Here is a 19,778-nt window from a genome sequence, read left to right on the forward strand (position 1 = left end):
TGTATATATACACACTAAAATATTAATGATCATATATACACTTATAAATATATATATGATAATTAATCTTCTAATGACAATGAATCAAAAAAAAGAAACAAGCAAACAAAGACACATTTAAAGAATCCAATCTGATTTAAATCAGCTCAGACGTGAAATGCACAATAACATAAACCACTTAAATGATCTTCACTGTTTCACTAAATGTGACCTGATGCTATCTCTGTATTGCAGTGAATAATAGCCTACCTTAATATATAAACAAACCTAAGCCTATATTGTTATAACAAGATGCCAAAATCAGAATCTGGGCTTCAGTCAGTCACAGGCTGCCAACTGCTCAGCCACACTCAGACAGGCAGATGCCTCACCACATCATGCTAATGACTGATCCATGGTGTTTGCTCGCCACACGTTTGTTTTCTACCTGTAAATAAATGAGCGTGCCTAGTGCAGATTTCCCTGAAACTCTTCTGGTTCTACGCACTGCCCAGTACATGATTTGCTTTTTTTCCGTGTAAACAAACTTTGCTAACTTAACTTTGTAATGGCTTCCTTTTAATAATAACGTCTTTTCTGAATTTGTTTGTGAATTTCTCATAATTATCCACAGGAGAAGAAGGAAAAGCGGTTAAAACAAAAATTGCTTATTTACCTACTTGGATAAAGACTTCATAAAATGATATGACTCTTAGGTCAATGACAGGAAAGGTTTTTCTCATGTTTTGTTTTCCTTTCGGAAAGTATTTTCCTTTCTTCACAGTCATAGATTAAAGCCAAACATAAAGCTCTTATATAAAATAGTGCTGTTTCATTTTACTAATTAAATATGGTATTTAAAAAGCCACCAGCCAAATCACCCCTTAAGTCATCTCAGTTTGAACAAAGGCCAGAGCTGATGATAGTTTATAATCTTTTCAACAAGGGCATGCAAAGCAGTGTTCCCAACTGAAAACAAAGCCGCAGGTCACTTTGCAAAGGTCCCAATGACCAAAAGCGTGGAGGATGATTTACATTGTGGAGTATCGTTTGGGTTTCTCTTTTTTCCTTTATGTGATCTAGTATCAAAAACTCACGTATTGGCAGCTGGTATGTAATTTACAACAGCTGTTTCCTGGCACAGCTAGAGCTAAAGGGTTGTTAATCATTCCCGTGGGATTTAAGGAATCTAGTTACATGCATGGAAATTATGAAAAAAAATGCCTTGTGTGTAGAGATTTGAAATGTGTTATGTTCATGAACTACAGAATCTGCACTTCTATAGGTTAGTCATTGTCTCTTTGATGTCTGTGCTGTAGAGGGGTGGGGTCACTGAACCAGGCTTAGAAGAGGGAAGTGGGCAGGGCATCTACATGTATTTTATTCCTTTCATTTTAGTATTTAATATGAGAATCTCAAGTGTGTGGATAAGTGTGTCTCTCATTCTAGTGCCTTCTCTTAGGCTCTTTTACTTCTGTTGGTTTGCCTTGTCCAACTTCAGTGGGATGGTTTTTGTTTTACCTTATTTGGTTGTTGTCTCCTAGAAACATGTTGTTTTCTAATAAGGGACAGAAAGGGAGTGGATCCATTGGAAGGGGAGGTGGGGAAGGACTGGGAGATAGAGGAGGGAAAACTGTAATCAGGACATATTATGTGATAAAAGAATCTATTTTCAATAAAAGGTAGAAAATAAAAGAAGTTGGAGGTGGGAATGGTCCTATACAAAGAGTTCCAATATTTTTGACTATGAATTTCATATACTTCAGTGTCAATTAAAACAGCAGAACAGAGTTCTGCTTGTCTCAATTTTAGAGCTAGTTTGAATTTGGATGTCTGAACAGTTATCTAGGACAGTCAGAAATCTAGATCAATGTGAGGCATCCAGGTAAACAGTTTGTACTCTTGTGAGAATTCTGAATGCGAACATTCTGCCTGTTCTAGTTCCTGTGTGGTATTTTCTCCAGTAACTATGGAATTGTGTGGTGTAGTAGATCCAGGACGGCTGTCATTTTGTTCCATTGGTATACAGATATAGGTTTTTCCAATTTGCTCCAATAAGCTTATTACTTTTGAGGGAACATTGGGCTCTTGCATTTTATTTATAGTAGGTAATAGATCACTGAACTAAAACAACCTCAGCATATAAAATTCCCTCTCAACTAGGCATTCACTAATCCAAGTATACACTGCATCAGATGTGGGTGTATGCATTGCTTAGCATTACATAAAACCCTTTTTCACACATTGACTTCTATTGCACCCAAAACACTGGCTAGTGCTTGGTTCGGGGACTTAACTTGTTCACATATTGACTTAACCCAGTAAGCATTTGTCTGTTAAACTTTAACAATGCTTAGCTGCTCTTAAACCAAGTTATCTCATTGCCTAATCTGCTCCATGCTTGCAATGAAAACAATTCTAAAATTTTATTTTATAGTACTCATTGAAAAATATCTGTAAAATTCACACGAAAGTCTTGGAGCACAAGACTTTACCTCCCGGTTAAGGATGTGTTTGTGCCCATTCACGCACTGCTAATTCCTGCAAATTCTAATGGGAATTAAGAACATAAATCCTTGGCACTTGGTTGAGAGACCAGGAATCCTGCAGAGACAGCACTTTTGTACTTAGACTGCTTATAACCCACTCTATAAATGGTTTGGTTTTCATGCCATCTGGCACCATGTAGGTGAGAGGTGCTTGCTGGGGTTTCATGATGAGTCTTATTATTGTACTGCAGGAGAACATGCATAAATTGGCATTTGATGGGTAGATAGACTGAGTGTTATATCACAAAGATATACTTAAAATGATGTTTTATAAGATATCAACCATTAATGATGCATTCCGAGATCACCCTGAAATGTTTGTATGTATACAGATGCTGGGTATTAAATTGCTTTGTGAAAAATTTTAATGCAATGTAGCTCCCGAAAGTAAGATCTCTGCGTTGATTGATTGCCTTTATTTCCTTGGTGCCTCGAATAGTGCCTGCCATATGGTAGGTAGGCACTAAGAAGTGATTAGTGCCATAAATGAACCAATGTTTCCATTTTTTAAATTCATCAAAATTAAGAATAAAATTACTTAGTTGGAGCCATCTTTGTAGATTGTTCAGAGTTTCCCTGGTACCGGGTTTCTGCCAAGCCTTCAAATGAGCCCCCTCCTCAGACATCTCTTTCATTATTCTCTCCCTCCATCCTGCTCCCAAACTGCTCCCAAAGCCGCACAGCCTAATCCCAGTGTTCCCATGCAACCTCCTCCCCCCAGCGCCCTTTACCTAGGATATCTCTTCTATTTCTTCCCAGGGAAATTCATGTGTTCCTCTTTGTGCCTTCTTTGTCACCTAGCCTCTCTGGGGCTGTGGATTGTAGCCTGGTTATCCTTAACTTTACATTCAATATCCTCTTATGAATGAGTACACACCATCTTTGTCTTTCTGGGTCTGGGTTACCTCAGGATGATTTTTTTTCTAGTTTTATCTATTTTCCTGCAAATTTCATGATGCTTTTTTTTTTTTAACAGTTGAGTAATACTTGCTGTGTATATGTACCACCTTTTCTTTAGTCATTCTTTGGTTGGGGGCATCTTGATTGTTTCTAGATTCTGTCTATAAGCTACTGTGAACATAATTGAGCAAGTGTCCCTGTATTATGATTGAGCATATATCCTTTGGGTATATGCCCAAAATTGATATAGCTGGACCATGAGATAGACTGATTCCCAATTTTCTTAGAAACCGCCATATCAAATTCCAAAGTGGCTGGACCAGTTTGCACTCCCACCAGCAGTGGAGGAGTGTTTCCCCTAACGCCACATCCTCTCCAACATAAGCTGTTGTTAGTATTTTGCAATAGTGGAAAAGAATACCTGAACTGGCCATCTCCTGTAATCAGATTGGTGAACACACTAATTGTCAGCAGAGAGCCTTCATCCAGTAACTGATGGAAGCAGATACAGAGATCCATAGTCAAGCACTGGGCCGAGCTTGTAGTGAGGAAGGGGAGATTTTAAAAGCCAGGGGGCCCAATGTCATGACAAGGAACCCACAGAGATAGCTGACCTGGGCTCCTGGGGGCTCACAAACTCTAAAGTGACAATCAGGGAACCTTCATGGGACTGACCTAGCCCCTCTGCATGCGTGTAACAGTTGTGTGGCTTGAACTGTTTGTGGGCTTCCTAGCAGTGGGATCAGGGCTTGTCCCTGGCACTTGAACTGGCTTTTGGGAACCTATTCCCCATGTTGTTTTGCTTCACCCAGCCTTAATGCAGGGGGAGGAGCTTGGTCTTACCGCAACTTGATGTGCCATGCTTTGTTGAGAGCTGTGGGAGGCCTGCCCCTTTCTGAATGAAGAGGAAGGAGAAGTGGATAGAGAGGGCAAAGGGAAGGTGGGGGAGGGAATAGGAGAAGAGGAGGGAGGAGAAACTATGGCAAGGATTTAAAATAAATAAAAACATTTAATCAATAAAAAGAATTAAACTATGTTATTTTCCATCCATTTCTCATAATTTTTATTCATTTTAAAATAAAACAAACTATCAAATAAAAATCATGGTCTATGTCTACTCAGTACTTGTATCAGATGTTATGGCTAAAATCTTTTTCTTATAGTATGTCCAGATATTTCTAAAGTGCATTGTATAATGTTCTAAGTTAATATGGGAAGTATAAAGTGTCCAAATTGTTGAGGACCCAAGCTAAGTGCTTAGTGAGTGAACAGACAGGTTTGAGGGTGAGTTTGGCATTAACATGAGCTGCCTTGACATTTTTCTACACCTCCACTTTGAGCACATTTACCAACAGACATGCCTACTCCTGCTCAGGGTAAAGAGGTGGGAAAATTAAACTTATGCTTATTTTGGTATGACTTCATCATTTTTATTAACATTTGCTAGTTGCCTAATCTTGTGGCTAGTAAATTAACTTTAAATGTATTATTTCATTGTATTCTAACCTCATAACTATCAGTTTTTATTCATTATAATGGAAAGCAGGTTGTGAGAGATGCGTAGTTAGTCCATAAGCGCCTCTGACTTACAATGGTTTGACTTGCAATTCTATTGTCAACGGTGGGAAAGATCTGTACATTCACTGGAAATCATACTTTGAAGTGTGGTCTTTCCCTGGGTATCTCTCTTGCACACTGGGAAGCACCAGTGAGACACAGCTGCATCAGTCATGGGAGCAAGGGAGCGAAGAACAGCTCAGCGATGGAGTGTGCTGTTATTGCTACGTCAGCTGTGCGCACGTCTGTACTTGCAATATTTTCCGATTATAGTGGGATCATTAGCATTTAGGAATATCTGTAGTTAAGCATTGTTTACAATGTAACAGGTTTTGTTCATTTATTAAATTAGTTGATTTTCAAAAATCTTGTAAAGTTGGTTTTATAATTCCATTGTATTATGAGAAACTGTGTTTTAGTTGATTCTCACAGAAGTTGCCAAGATCGATAGAAAAAGATTCCATTGTGCTAATTTGTTCACCTAAAGAAGTGGTAAGAACCAGAAACATGATGCAAGTTTGTTTTTTTTCCAACTGAATCTTATGTACTTAAACTATGACATACTGAATCTAGAGTGAACCACTAATGTCCCTAGACACTCAACATGAAGCATATGTGTATTTTAAGTTTTTCTAAAAGCTGAACTAAAAAACCAAAACATTAGAATAAACAGGTAAAACAATTTTGATAACATATTTTTATTTGAACAAATATATCCAAACTGGTAGCATGTCTACTTATAATTAATACAAAAGTATTAGAGATATTTTTACATTAAGCCTTCAAAGTTTAGCATGGCTTTTACACATGTATAATTCAGCTTAATTCATATTGTAAAGACTAAGGCAATGCCATCCTGTCCTTACTCCATTGTGTGTTGCTTAGACAGTTCTCTCTCTCCTACCATTCTCTCCACAATGGTTATGTCAGCCTCGGCGATACATTTGAGATTTCCACGGACTCAACTATGATTCAGCTGTATTAACCAAAATAGTTAAAGTAAAATAACTAGAAAAGATATAAGTAAAACATGATTGGCACACTATGTATAAAATGATTACTATAAGCTGTCAGGAAAGAACATCTCAAGGTTACTCTGGCCTCATCGAACCTTGATGTAAATCATGGCCTTTGTGACTTTTGCCTTTTAAAAATCCATACATCTGTTTATTGTATAGGATTGTTTTGGCTATCCTGGGTTTTTTGTTTTTCCATATAAAGTTGATTATTGTCCTCTCAAAATCTGTGAAGAATTTTGATGGGACCTTGATGGGGATTGCATTGAATCTATAAATTGCCTTTGGTAGAATTGCCATTTTTACTATGTTGATCCTCCCAATCCAAGAGCAAGGGAGGTCCTTCCATTTTCTGGTATACTCCTCAGTTTCTTTCTTCAATGCCTTAAAGTTCTTGTCAAATAGATCTTTCATTTCCTTGGTTAGAGTTACCCTAAGATATTTTATGCTGTTTGTGGCTATCGTGAAAGGTGAAGCTTCTCTGATTTCCCTCTCTGCTTCCATATCCTTTGTGTATAAGAGGGCGACTGATTTTTTGCAGTTGATCTTGTATCCTGCCACATTACTAAAGCTGTTTATCAGCTGTAAGAGTTCTTTGGTGGAGTTTTGGGGGTCGCTTATGTACACTATCATATCATCTGCAAATAACGAAATAGAAAACACTATCCTGAGTGAGAACCTTCATCTGGTGATGGATGGAGATGGAGACAGAGACCCACACTGGAGCACTGGACTGAGCTCCCAAGGTCCCAAATGAGGAGCAGAAGGAGGGAGAACAAGAGGAAAGAAGTCGGGACCACGAGGGGTGCACCCACCCACTGAGACAGTGGAGCTGATCTATTGGGAGCTAACCATCATCCGGTCACAAGGGATCATCTATAATCAGCAGCTAGTATAAAACTTGAACTTGGAGAGCCAGGGATGGCAAATGTTGTCTGCTCATAGTACAACCCCAGGACCATGCTATCAGAGAGGTGAACCAGAGATTTGATAATGAGAAATCCCACAAGGGAGACCACGTAAGAGTAGAAGGTTAAGGTGATTGTGTGTACCCATTCTTCAGCAGACCATACAACTCAGATCTTTACTGCCTTTGGATGTTTGCTTATATATCTATCCCCTCACCTGACTCCCTCGCTGACAGCTCTCTATAAAACACCATCACTGCTCACCAATCCCCTCTGTTCAGTTAGGATGTGTTATTAGCATCACTATCACCAACTAATATGTGTTTATTTGTTTATTTAGTACATATACACATATGTATATATGTACGCGACAATAAAAAATCAAAGGAAAAGAGAGGGTAATGAAAGGACTTGAGAGAGAGTATTTGGAAAGGTCTGAGTGGAAGAAAGGGAGGGAGAAAGTGATATAATTATAATTCAATAAAAACATACTAAAAATAAAATCAAAATACTAAGTGGAATTTAATTTTTTTATTAACCAAGAGCTAATTTCTTAAATCAAATAATCAATAAAAATTTCCAATGAGGGCAGCAAAGAGAACAAAATTTTCCTAAGTTTTTCTGCAAAAAAGAAGAAGAAGAAGAAGAAGAAGAAGAAGAAGAAGAAGAAGAAGAAGAAGAAGAAGAAGAAGAAGAAGAAGAAGAGAGAGCTCTGCCTTCAAAGCCATGGCTAACCTGAGGTTGAGGGAGAGCATCAGAGTTCAAGGTGAGACTCAATAAGGTAGAAGCCTGACTGGGCTTCATGAGACTCCCCACAAACTGACAACTAGAGAGCCTTGTTTATTGCTTCCAGGCAACCACAATCAATTTAACAGACAATAAAATAAAAATTTAACCCTCTTTTAAGCACAGCGAACCTTCAGTCCCATAGTACAATCATGTGCTTTTAGTGCAATAACCATACAAGGCCCCTGTATCTCCATTATCACGTTCCCCCCTCCTCTACAGTCCCAACTGGGAGTCCCACTTGAGGGTATTGTTTTCAGTTTAAGGTAAAGACCCCAAGTCATACTAACACTCACAAGGGAGGAGCCAGAACACTTTGAGATATGGAGTCCCCCAAGAGGCTCCATGGTAGAACTATTGGAACCTCGACAGCACTAATGGGTATCTGCATGAAGATACCTGATGTGGGTGGTTCCTATTAGCTTTATTTAAATCACATCATCTCTCAAGTAATTACATCTGCCGGATTTCTTTTCCTGATCATTTCTAAGCAAGCTGTTTTCTGAAGGCTTCTTCACTTTCCATTTGCTCTTTTAAAGAGTTTGTGTTCTAGGCCCGAGAGAAGAATGCTTGTTTTGGCGAGAGCATTTCTTTTTATTTACAGTTTCCTTTATTAAGATGAAGTTCATGGCAACTTGTAGGTTGCCCATTGGCTTGCAGTCTATTTTTAGTGTAGTCAGAACTGGGCTGAATAAATTCCAACACAAGACATGGACACATATGAAGTAATCTTATTTAAAAAATTTGATTCCTTGATTCCTCCCCTAGAGCTCTTTTCATTACAGGATGCAGCCTTCCTTAACCATAAACTCCTGTCCCTTAGCAACAGCACCTGGAAAGAAACTCCTCACTGTGCCGCATGGGGCGTATTATTGTAACAACGATCACATTAGCAGTATTTCTGGACAGCTGTCATTACTGTTGACCTCTCGCCATGAAAATTAGAGATCACTGGACAACTGATGCTTGTTTCAATTATGCAAACAATAAGAACCATCTTAAAAATGACCACTTAAGAGCATGTGATGATTCCTACTTCACTTCTGGGCTGAGTGGTTTTGACCCCTCTTACAAAACCGCCTATTATAAAAGCACACAGCGATTCATTCTGGTCCTTCCTTCTAATAAGAGACCTCTCATCTTTTCTCTGGATAAAAACCGCTCTTTCTACACCTAGAATTCAGACTGCCATTTCTAAATACAGACCAGTAATGTTTCTGATTAAGCAGTTGTATTACCCTCAATCTTCTTCCATTTTGGGAGAAAATCAGTTGGACAGACCATTTAGACATACACTTATGCACACATTTGTACCTATTGAATTATAACCTAAAAGGTAATACTTAAAAGACAATTTCTGGGCTGGAGCCAAAGGCTCAAACCATATGTCTGCCTTTTTTTTTTTTGACATTTAGTTAGGATTGCCTGTTTTTCTTATTATAATGTTGTCAATAATGGCAAGATGGTAAACATCACTGACATTATGAAAGAAATAGCTTTTGAAGAAACAATTGGAAATGGAAATATATGGCTTAGAATAGCACTTGAGTTAGATTATCAATAGCATACTTAAGAATAAAAAGGATAGAAAAACTAATGTGATTGTTCTAATGTGGTTTAGTTAACTGTACATATGAAGCATGATGTGCAAAGTGGCTGTTTCTTGGGGATGCAGATAAGATATAGGTTTCTTTTCTTTGTATTTTTTTTAGAGGCAGGTCTCTTCTAAAGCCGATCATGGCTTGGAATCTATTGGTCCGCCTGTCTTGATCTCCTGCGTTCTGAAATAGTAGGTGTGCATCGCTACTCCTTCCTCATTTCATGATATCATATCATTATTTAATATGGTTGGCATACTTAGTTGCAAAAGAACATATTACATTATGTAGTGTTATGGTTCATCCTTATTGTTGACTAGAGCTGGACTCTAGGAGATACACCGATAGGCATGCCGGTGAGGGAGTGTCCAGAGAGATTTAATTGTGGAAGGAAGACACACTCTGAATGTGTTGATTGTCACCCCATGGACTGCCATCCTGGACTAAATGAAAAGGAAGAAAGGAGAATGCAAGCATAGTACCAACATTCATTTTTCTGCTTCCTGAATACAGAATAGTGAAGACCTGCTTCACACTGCCACCACATGTCTCCCCAGTCATGATGGGCTGTATCCTCAAACATGAACCAAAACAAGAAACATAATGAACATATGTATTAATCTCCTAGCATATTTATAAATTAGAAAATGCTAAAACATCATTATGTGACATTATCATTCATTCCATCATTCTGTGTGAGCGTACTGCTCTAAGTAATGACATATTCTAAGTATCGTCATCTGCAGACAAGGAATGAGCTCTGTGCTCTTACATATTGTCAAATAACTCGCCAAGTGGTGTTGCTTCTGTTTCTGTTCCCCTACATCACAGGGCTCAGCACTGGTTTATTGGTTAAGTGCTTAAAGAAATCTGCTCTTCATTGGAGGTTACTTGAAAAAGCATGTCAAGCTTACACATAAATACTGAATAGTCTTTGAGTGCTGGCACCATCAATCAAGTTCCTACTTCCAGAAGAGGACTGTTACAGAGTGGCCCATGAGTGTGAAAATGCCAGATATCTTAAAGTGAATTTTGGTGTTTTTTTATATTACTTATGGCTAGACGTTGACTGAGAAAGTCATAGTACCTTGGTGAGAGTCCAGCACAGCAGCAGAATGGACCAAGCAAGTAGCTCTTTGGAAATCCATTCATTGTGACTGGAGGTGGCAGGGGGATGCTACTGAAGGCCATTCATTTGAGAGACCTTTGGAAATATAAGACTTTTGCCCTTGGTAGCTTCTCTTCCCGTTTGTTTGACACAACCTTCTTGCTTGCATGAAATGTGAAATTTGGCCTCCCGTGCGGTAGTGTCATATAAAAACTACCATGTGTGGTTAATTGCCTTATGTGTACATACTAGAGAAAGAGAAAATACTAACATACAATTATTATCAAGAAAAGAGGTCACACGTTTGTCTATAAGTGGAAAACTCTCCATATGTTATGCTATTGAAGAGCATTAGTAACAGTTTTAATCTTTCACTCTGTGAACATAAAGACTTCTTTAGGCAAGGTTGTTATATTTCTTTAAGATTTTTGAGGAACTAAATTAATGGAGCCATGTGAGGGCAATTCTGTATACTTGTGAGAAAACTCTAAGAAAACGGGACAAGAATCTTATGACCTCAGGTTTTTCAAACACAGGATTGTTCTTGGACCGTGCTTTTGGGTCATTCCTGGGTGCAGCAGATAGGAGCTTGCTTTAAATTACTCATTACGACTTGTGGTTGTTATTTGTTTATGTGTCTCTATGGGAATACATGCTTTGGCATATGTGGCCTGCTATGTGCGTGATTGTACACTTATTTGATACTTCCTAATCCTCAGAGTGTAAATTGTCTGATTCTCTGAATAAAGTTGACTATTGCATGAGACTTGAGTCTGTCTCATTTTCAGGCTCCATTTCCGCAGTTCACAACACAAGCTAGAGCAGTAAACACACTTCCAGTATTCCGTTCTCTCTTGTATTCATTCCCAGTGATCCTCTTCCTCGCTCCAAACCAGACCCCATTTCTTAAAAGTTCTTGACAGTTGGGCTTGGAAAACATTGCAGAGGAATAAGATGGGAAGTCAGAAGACTAGCTGGGAGGTGTTGCTGATATCATTATCTTATCTACACCAGCAGACTGCTGAGAATTGAACTTGGTAGAACCATGAAGATTGAGATGGAAATGGATGGATACTAGGGCGCACTTGGAAGGGAATGAATAGGGTTTAGTGAAGGATCGAGTTTCAATTGAGGGAGAAAAAAGGTGTCTCACATCCCAACAACCGTCTTAGCCACTGGCATGGTGTGTTAGCCAAGCCTCACTTGCTATATGTGAGACTGAAAACAGCAAGACACCTCATTCCTGAATGCTGCTAGGCTTATATAAATTAGTCACCTTGTGGACTGTTGGCTTTGACTGAAGTGGCAGCGCGAGGCTTAGTTTTCTTTCTTCCTTCTTTAGATAAACCCTAATCATTTTTATGAGATCAGAAAATCAACTTCCCCCACACCACTGAACTGAGGACTAAAACTGTCATTGGCAGCGTGGAGTTGGGAGATAAAGTCAACTGCTCATTGCTTCTGACTAAACAGGTAACTGCAATACTAGCAACACATTGGTAATACTTATTATTTTTAGGAATTAGGAAAATAATTTTATGAAGCCACAAACTCCTATCACAAGGAAGTCTTGTAGAGACTTGTGACATAATTTAGGCAAAAACCAAACCAAGCAATCAAAAATATCCAACTGTAGAGGCTTGAGCAGTCTTGTCTGCCAAAGCCTTACACAGTAAGTGGAAGCTAGTAATAACATATAACGACTCTAAATTTTTCTACATTGGTGCCAACGCTCTGACATAAAATGCTTATTCTTACAAATAGTCTGAAATAAAATATATGATTTCCACTCTTGGTGAACATGCCTTCTAAGTTCTTTTAAATGATTTATGAACATTTAACAAAAGCATAATTATCTTGACGAATATTGTGAAATATGGTATTTATAATCCTAGTGTTTAACAAAGTACTTCATGATTAGCCCTTTGCAAATACTTAGCCTTCTTGTTTATATTTTACAATATTATTTCATACTATGAAGAATCAACTAATAGTTTCAATTCATATTGAATTGAATCTATTCATAAATTTAATCATTCATAAATAACATTCAGCAGAAATGAGCATTGTAGCTTGTTCTTTGTCAGTGAGAAATTAAAACATTTTGTATAATTTATAGCAATTAAACATTTTTTGCAGAAAATATTTAGATAAATTATTAAAACCAGAAAACCTAAATATGCTGTTCTATAGATTTTTATAGGTTTGATTCTGTTATCATCTAAGTATGAAAATCCTGTTTAGGGTTAGTCAGTCAATTTAGGAGCTACTTTTCTACTCAGTATCATGGGAAACACACAGTAACTTTTAACTTGCTTATATATTTTAAAAATATTTTACACATTTTGCATGCATATATCTGTGTACTTCATAGTACCTTAGAAGCTGGAAGATGGCTCTTGATCCTGTGGAGATGGAGTTCTACATGGCTGTGAGGCATGATGTAGGTGATGGGCATTGAACCTAGGTCCTCTGAAGAGCCGCAAGTGCTCTTAACTGGTGAGCCCTCTCTCCAGCCCCAGTTTGCTTATACCTTTACGGCTGCCAGTGAGTTGGGAACCAAGTGTTTTTCCTGGTGGAGCAATGACTAGATCTGTTCTTCTTCTGAATTCCATGAACCATCTTAAGTGGTCTAAGCAGTTATTGCTAACCATCTGTCATGCTACCGCTGAGCACATTCAATGTTTATTACTCAAATGACAAAAATGTTAGCCTCATATAACGTGGATACTGAAACAGTCACTAGGAATGAGCACTCAAGGACAAGCTTGAAACAATGAAAAAAGAGAAACACTTAGCAGTGGAATAGAAGATACAAAGAAAAAGCAAATGATAAATTTGGAACATAAAAAAATACAGTTGTAGGATTAGTGACTCTGAGACTAGATCACGAGAAATTACACAATCTGAATAACAGGGAAGAAAAGCTATTTAAGTTGTTAGTTCCACAACAAACCATCTACCACTGGGTCACTGTTATAAAATGAAGAGAAATGGTCGGGCTGAGGAAGCACTTGAAGAAATAATGGATGAAATTTTCCTAAATTTGTGTGTGTGTTGCGGGGGGGACTAAAACTCTCAAATTTAAGAATTCAGAAAGCTCCATTTAGAATAAACTGAGGATCCCCAGGCCAAGATATGCTATAACCCACCCTCTAAAAAGAAACAAAACAAAAACATAAATAAATAAAAATAAAAATATTTTGAAAGCAGTGAGACAGAAATAAAAATTATTGGCAAGGACCTTAAATTTTTATTTATTGTTTCTACTTTTTAACTGAACTCTGGCCATCTAAGTAGCAGACTATTTATTAGACAGAAAATATTGTGTCAGGCATCTGAGGGCTACCTGTCAATCTGCTCCTTTGACTGTAGCATAACAGGTATCCTCTCTCCAAGCAATGGGATGACTTGTACAACTGGAACAAATCAGAACTTGAGAACAAATGAACAAACCAACCAGAAAATTGTAATTGTTGACTCCTAGGTGGGCTTTAGCTCTGCAAATTTTGTGAAACTAATCTGGAAATGTTAGCATGTATAGATATTGCTTAGGACAAAAAGCAAAAGCATTTATCGGATTCTCGAAGGCACCGATGATTACGGTCTATCAGAAGGCTTCCTGTGTCATCGTGCGTGGTTGTTTATGTGTGCACATAGGGAGGGCAGAGCACTGGCTTTTCTTGAGTTGCTCTCATTTTTAGAGCTTGGGCCTCTCACTGAACTTAGAACTCAAGGAATTAGTTAAAGCGCCTACCCAGCAGGTCCCAGGGCTCCGCCTGTCTCTGTAGCTCCAGGGTAAGGATTTCTGCATGTACTGCAGCACCAGGTTTTTATGTGGGTATTTGTTCTTCATGCTTGGGTGGCAATCAGTATTATCAATGACGCCATCTCCCCAGCCTGGGTTTCTGTTTTTAGTCAATGTGTTTAGTCTTCTTTTATTGACTAGTAAAATACAATGATTATTTAGTAGTATGTCAGAGGTTGGGAATGTGCCCATGTATCATGGAACATGTATGGAGACAATGTTGTCACTGTGGGAGTTGGTTCTCTCCAACTACGTGGATACTGAGGATCAAGCTCAGGTCATTAGAAATGCAAGCAATTTTAGCCACTGAATATCTCCTTGGCCCAGTGATGCTATTTTTAGAAAGCACCCCCTCACCCTCAACACACACATACACACACCTCTGCTTTTAGGGATAAAATAGGAAATGGCAGGTTTTTAAAACATTCTTTGGAGTACTTTTTGGAAACACACTGTCAGTAAAGACTGTTTTCGTGTAGTCTTATTTTAAATATGCTAAAAATAATACCTGGAGGTAACTAGATGAGTTAAAATACGCGTCACATTAGCTTTTCCCATCCTGGTGAAGAGCCAGGACATGCCAGGGCGAAAGAGCTGCCTCGAAAGGAGCTCCAGTGAGCCAGTGCACAGAGACAACTGTAGTGTCACTGCGGTCATTCCTTTCTCCTGAGCATGCTCCGACAAGCTTTATTAACTGCCAGTGTACCCAAATAAAGACTGTCGGCGTCTTCTCTGGTGAAAAATAAAATACCCTCAAAACCAGTAAACCTATCTGGTTTCCGCGTCTCTGTAGCGTAAGTACTTCTCACAACCTTTTATTGTTATCCGTAACTCTCAGGCAAGCCACATCCATTCAATTGGAGAAAGGCTTTATATTCTGGGTTTTATTTGCCACAACTGTTTCCTGACAGAATTTGTCAAGGCTCTTAAGGTTATCAGGAGAGCTAGAGATTGGTCAATGTACTTTTGGGAACAACTTGATTATCTGCTTTCATTGAAAACACAGATTGGTTTGACTTACTGAGACTATTTCATTCTAGCCAAATCTTCTCAATCAAATAAAGGCCTGAAGACTCTTGCCAAGCAGGGAACTTCAGGCCCCATTCTCCCTACTGCTATGCCATACAAACAGACATAGGAATTGAAATTTTGTTAGAATAGAAAGACCTGACATGATTCTTGAGTTCTAACAGGCTTGAATAGTTTTCTCTTCAACCTATAATAACATGCAAAATACAGATTTTAACCCAAATATTTGTTCAGGGTTCAACAATGTTAATTTAAAATCTTGGTAATTTGTTGGCTATGGGACTTTTTAAATTACTATGGCAAAGATGTTTCCATTTTATTTAGCTGGTATACAAACCAATACAGGCCAATATACTTCCTTTTGTCTATGTAGATTTTTCTAGCAGAGGCCTCTCCTACCTCAAAGATGCTCATTTCTCACCCACTGTGATCTCTCTATGTATCTTATACATAACTCATCCAAACACAGATACAAGGACACCAAAATAGACAGATTAACTTATGGCATGATGAATATGTATTCAATACAGTACTTCTCACAAAGAAGATGCCACTCAATGTAAAGTTATTTTTTAAACAAATCTTTTCTCCATTTTAGTATTAGATATCTTGAGTACATTTTAGTTAATTTTTTTTTCAGACATAAAAGTTTCAATTTTTGGCTATTTAATATCTACGTTCAATATCAAATAGAAAGATAAGACAGAACAACAACAAAAATATGGAGAAAAAATTTCCCGCAGAATTCAAGAGGCAGTGATTAATACAGCAACAATGTTGATTTACTAGATTCTGAGCAAATACTTCCTTCTTCCAATTTCATGTGCCTTAACAATTTAGAAAGTATGAAATAATACTTCTGCAAATTGAAGCCCTCTTTGGCCGCCTTCCTAAGCAGCAAATACAAAGTATAGGCCATGTTATTAGCGCACGCACTCTTCATTGTAAAAGCCCCCACTCCCACCCCACCCCATCTCCTCCCGTCTTATGAGAAACAAGACTGTGAAACCATCCTCTTAACTGTAGCCTCTTGCTGGGAAGAGGAGAGATCAAACCTCAGGTTTGGCCTCCATAGCACAATGGTTTTCAGTGTGGTCAGGGTGAAGTCTAATTCAGAAGGGTCCTTCAAAGTCACATCTGTCCGTTTCGCTTTCTTGCGTATATCCCCAAGCAAGCACAGATGCCTGTAACGCTGAGAACCACGCCTAATAAGAGTGCAATTGCATCCCCAGCTTCTACTGCCTCAACAACAGGCAGAAGCAAGAGCAGTGAAGTAAACACCAAGATCAATTGTGTTGAAACTGAATTCATGATGTGGGGCTCTTGAGGGCTGAACTTTCCTAGAAATTAAACATGGAAACAAAAGAAGTATTAAAAAGCCACAATGTTTGGAATGACGCTATACACAGCGATTTTTTTTTTAAAACTGGAGTTCGTGAATCATTTCCGAGTTTGTCATTTTACATATGACAACGCTAAAGAAGTGTCCTTAAAGACAGTCATTTTAGATTAATCTCATGACAATCCCCTGTCTCTGGCAATTCCAACAGGAAATGCATCAACTAAAGTGAAACTGGATGGCTGCCCATTATTAGGAAAAGAGAAAAAAAAAGACACGTGACACTTGTAAATGTAAAATACCCTAACAAGTAAAAATCACTTTTTAGCATGTCTCCTATGTAGAAAATTTAGACAAATCTGATAAAAGTCAAACAGCACAAAACATAAGTCTGTGAATTAATAAAACTTACCCAAACAAGGGTGTATATAAAATTCTATCCGAAGTGAAACAGTCCCTCCTTGGAGCTCCGGCTGCCGAGGCTAAGAGGTTACCAGTGACACTCCTATTAGAGTGGGGAACAGAATTTAAACATTATTTTAGAGAGGAAGCTACAGTCAGTGAGGAACGGGTGCAAGGGCAGAAACGGGTAATGAGAACAGAAAACACTCCAAACAGTTCGTGCAAAAAGAGACTACTAAATTTAAAGTTAGTTCCTCACACAGAGGACTCTACACGAAACCGAGCCGAGAAGCAAATTCTCCCCATAGTTCACATGAAGATCTGGAAAGGAATTGTTCGTTTGCCCAGGGAGGTCTCAAATCTGCAGCGTTTTACAACTACACTCGGGTAATAAAACAGGGAATCCCCGGGAGCGGAGTTTGTACCCTACCTGACCGGAAAGCAGCCATTACAGGAATGGCGGGCAAGGCAGCGTCGCCAGACTACATTTCCCACAATCCCCGCTGCCTACTCCCGTCATGCATGGCTCTGATCGCTGGCTGGGGGAACTAGATACCCGGGAGGAAAAGCCGCGAGCTGTGTGGCTTAACCCACAGCGTCCTTCTATTTTACTCTTACTGAGAGGTTGAGTGCTTGTCCAGGAAAAGGTTTAGTGAATTCGTTGTAAGACCCATGAAACAACAGCACGCGTTTTCTGCCCTTTGCAAGAAGCGTAAATACATCTTTTTTGGTACTCTGAAAGGAGGAGGTGACTGGGAGAGGTAGCTGGGTAGAGCCATCTGTTTGGGATGCTTTCAAATCAGGGCCCTTCCAGCATACCTGCACCAGAAAAATCCCTATCCTCAGTGGCATTTGCTAATAAGAAAGAAAAAGAGGGAAGGAGGGAGGGAAGGAGAGAGGGAGGGAGCCCAAATGGGGAATATGTTTAATCAGAAACTTTGGAAAATATTGAATCATTTTTGGTCTAAAACAAGTTTAGTAAATATGATTTCAGCCCTAAACCAGATCTTTTCTGAAATCGAGTTTATGCCTCTCAGAATAGTCCCTCTCAAATGCCCCCTCCGCCAATATTTTAAGATGTCAAATTAGTACTTTTTTTTAAATATTTATTTATTTTTTATGTATACAATATTCTGTCTGTGTGTATGCCTGCAGGCCAGAAGAGGGCACCAGACCTCATTACAGATGGTTGTGAGCCACCATGTGGTTGCTGGGAATTGAACTCAGGACCTTTGGAAGAGTAGGCAATGCTCTTAACCGCTGAGCCATCTCACCAGCCCTCAAATTAGTACTTTTAAGCATTATTAATTTGCACCTGCAAGCATTAGCTTTGGAAGATTCTTGAAGTCTGTTATCTGTGATGTCCTTATAAATGTTTCTAGTCTTCTGGCCCGAATACTTTCATACTTAGTGACAAACTGTCGCCTTCCAATTGTTGATTAACCGTGCCGAATTAGAGGTGACTGAGCTCCCATGGTAAAAACCATGCAGATAGAGTGGATACATCCAGGTCAGTGTTCTAACCAAGCATGTATTCTTGCGTTGTGGGATTTCGAACTCAGTTGTATCTTCCTTTAGGCAGCAAAGATTTATACTTCTGGTTCCCGTTACACACCTGGCAGGTGCTTTAGGAACATTAATTAATAACAATCATTTGATTAAATAAATATGCCAAGATTTTGCAGGAGACCCAGAGGTGGCAAACACACTTAAAGCAAGGTGTCTGACAGGCTGATAGTGCTGTTTCCCTGAACCTAATTAACAAATTCTTTCTAATTGCATTTGTCTTATGCTGCATTTGGCTGTGTAAACCTTTATTATCTTTTAGTTTGGGGATAGAACTCTTTTTTTTGGCTTCCATATATGTCCTCCTATATTCTATTGTGCTCATTTAGGAGATTTTATTTTTCCTTACATGTTTCTTTCAACTAATGGAAGTCTGCAGACGAAAGTTAGAGCTGCACACACATTGTTTCTGAGTTTGCTAATGTTTCTTGACTAAGTTTTAAGTTTGATGAGTTTGTGAATTAGGTTATTATAGTCAGAAAGTAACTAATGACTGGCCTGTCTGTGAAACAGTGGTGCAAATTTGGGTAGGGATGTATTTAGGTACAAATACAGTTTTAAAGGGAAGTGGCTTAAAATTTTCTAGTTAGTTTCCACTTTCACAGGGAACTTGAGGCAAATTTTTGGTACACCACTTTCTGATTAGATGCCCTTCTAATTCTCTTTGCTTTTTTCCACTCTTACTGGTCTGTTTTCTTTTAATGGTAATTTACCCTTTTACTTAAAAACTCCAGTTGCTTCCTCTTAGACAAAGGCCCAAGTTACTTGTCAAGACACAAAATACACTCTATTTGTCTCTGGTGCTCTGCCACCATGCCTGTTCTCTTTCCATGCTGCTCACATGTAATGTTTGGCTCTTTTGTAAAGAAGCTAATTTGTTTCCCCCAGTTGACATTTTGCCCTTTCTGTTTTGTCTACCGGTAATACTTTCCAACAGATTTGTCATAGTTCGTCTTTACATCATTCAGGGCACAGAGCTTTGTTCAAGCTCCACTCCTATTTCTAATTATCTCACTGAAAACAAAACACAAAACTAAACAGAACCTCCCAATCTATTATGTAGGTAAACAAATGCACTCAAAAATTCCACGAAAGGTAGAAGCATTTTCATAATGCTCATGACTAAGTTTTCAACAATTTACCCTCTGTGGTATTTTGGTAACAAATAAATAAGGATATTACAATACCAGAATACTATTAATATCTAATCACCTTTTTTGGTTATTGTAGATA

General features: G+C 38.6%; 1 protein-coding gene across 2 annotated transcripts; it reads right to left on the reverse strand.

Annotated features, from left to right (window-relative positions):
• Positions 1-15,724: 15,724 nt before the first annotated feature.
• Positions 15,725-17,477, reverse strand: Smim30 (small integral membrane protein 30). Of its 2 annotated transcripts, none has more exons than XM_075953581.1 (3): positions 17,410-17,477; positions 16,990-17,082; positions 15,725-16,568 (listed from the first exon to the last, which is right to left on the reverse strand). In XM_075953581.1, exon 3 carries the CDS (start codon positions 16,547-16,549, stop codon positions 16,370-16,372), a length of 180 nt encoding a protein of 59 aa, XP_075809696.1. In that variant the 5' UTR covers positions 16,550-16,568; positions 16,990-17,082; positions 17,410-17,477; the 3' UTR covers positions 15,725-16,369. The 2 variants fall into 2 exon arrangements, with proteins under 2 accessions (XP_075809696.1, XP_075809695.1); XM_075953580.1 differs by having other exon boundaries at positions 15,725-16,578; positions 17,410-17,444.
• Between the last annotated feature and the right edge of the window lie 2,301 nt (positions 17,478-19,778).

This window comes from Microtus pennsylvanicus, chromosome 19 (genome assembly GCF_037038515.1).
Source record: "Microtus pennsylvanicus isolate mMicPen1 chromosome 19, mMicPen1.hap1, whole genome shotgun sequence".
In the NCBI taxonomy this organism is placed as follows: domain Eukaryota; kingdom Metazoa; phylum Chordata; class Mammalia; order Rodentia; family Cricetidae; genus Microtus; species Microtus pennsylvanicus.

Bases quoted from the DNA above. Each gene is read 5' to 3' on its own strand.
- Smim30 (XM_075953581.1), bottom strand. From the start codon at position 16,549: ATGAATTCAGTTTCAACACAATTGATCTTGGTGTTTACTTCACTGCTC.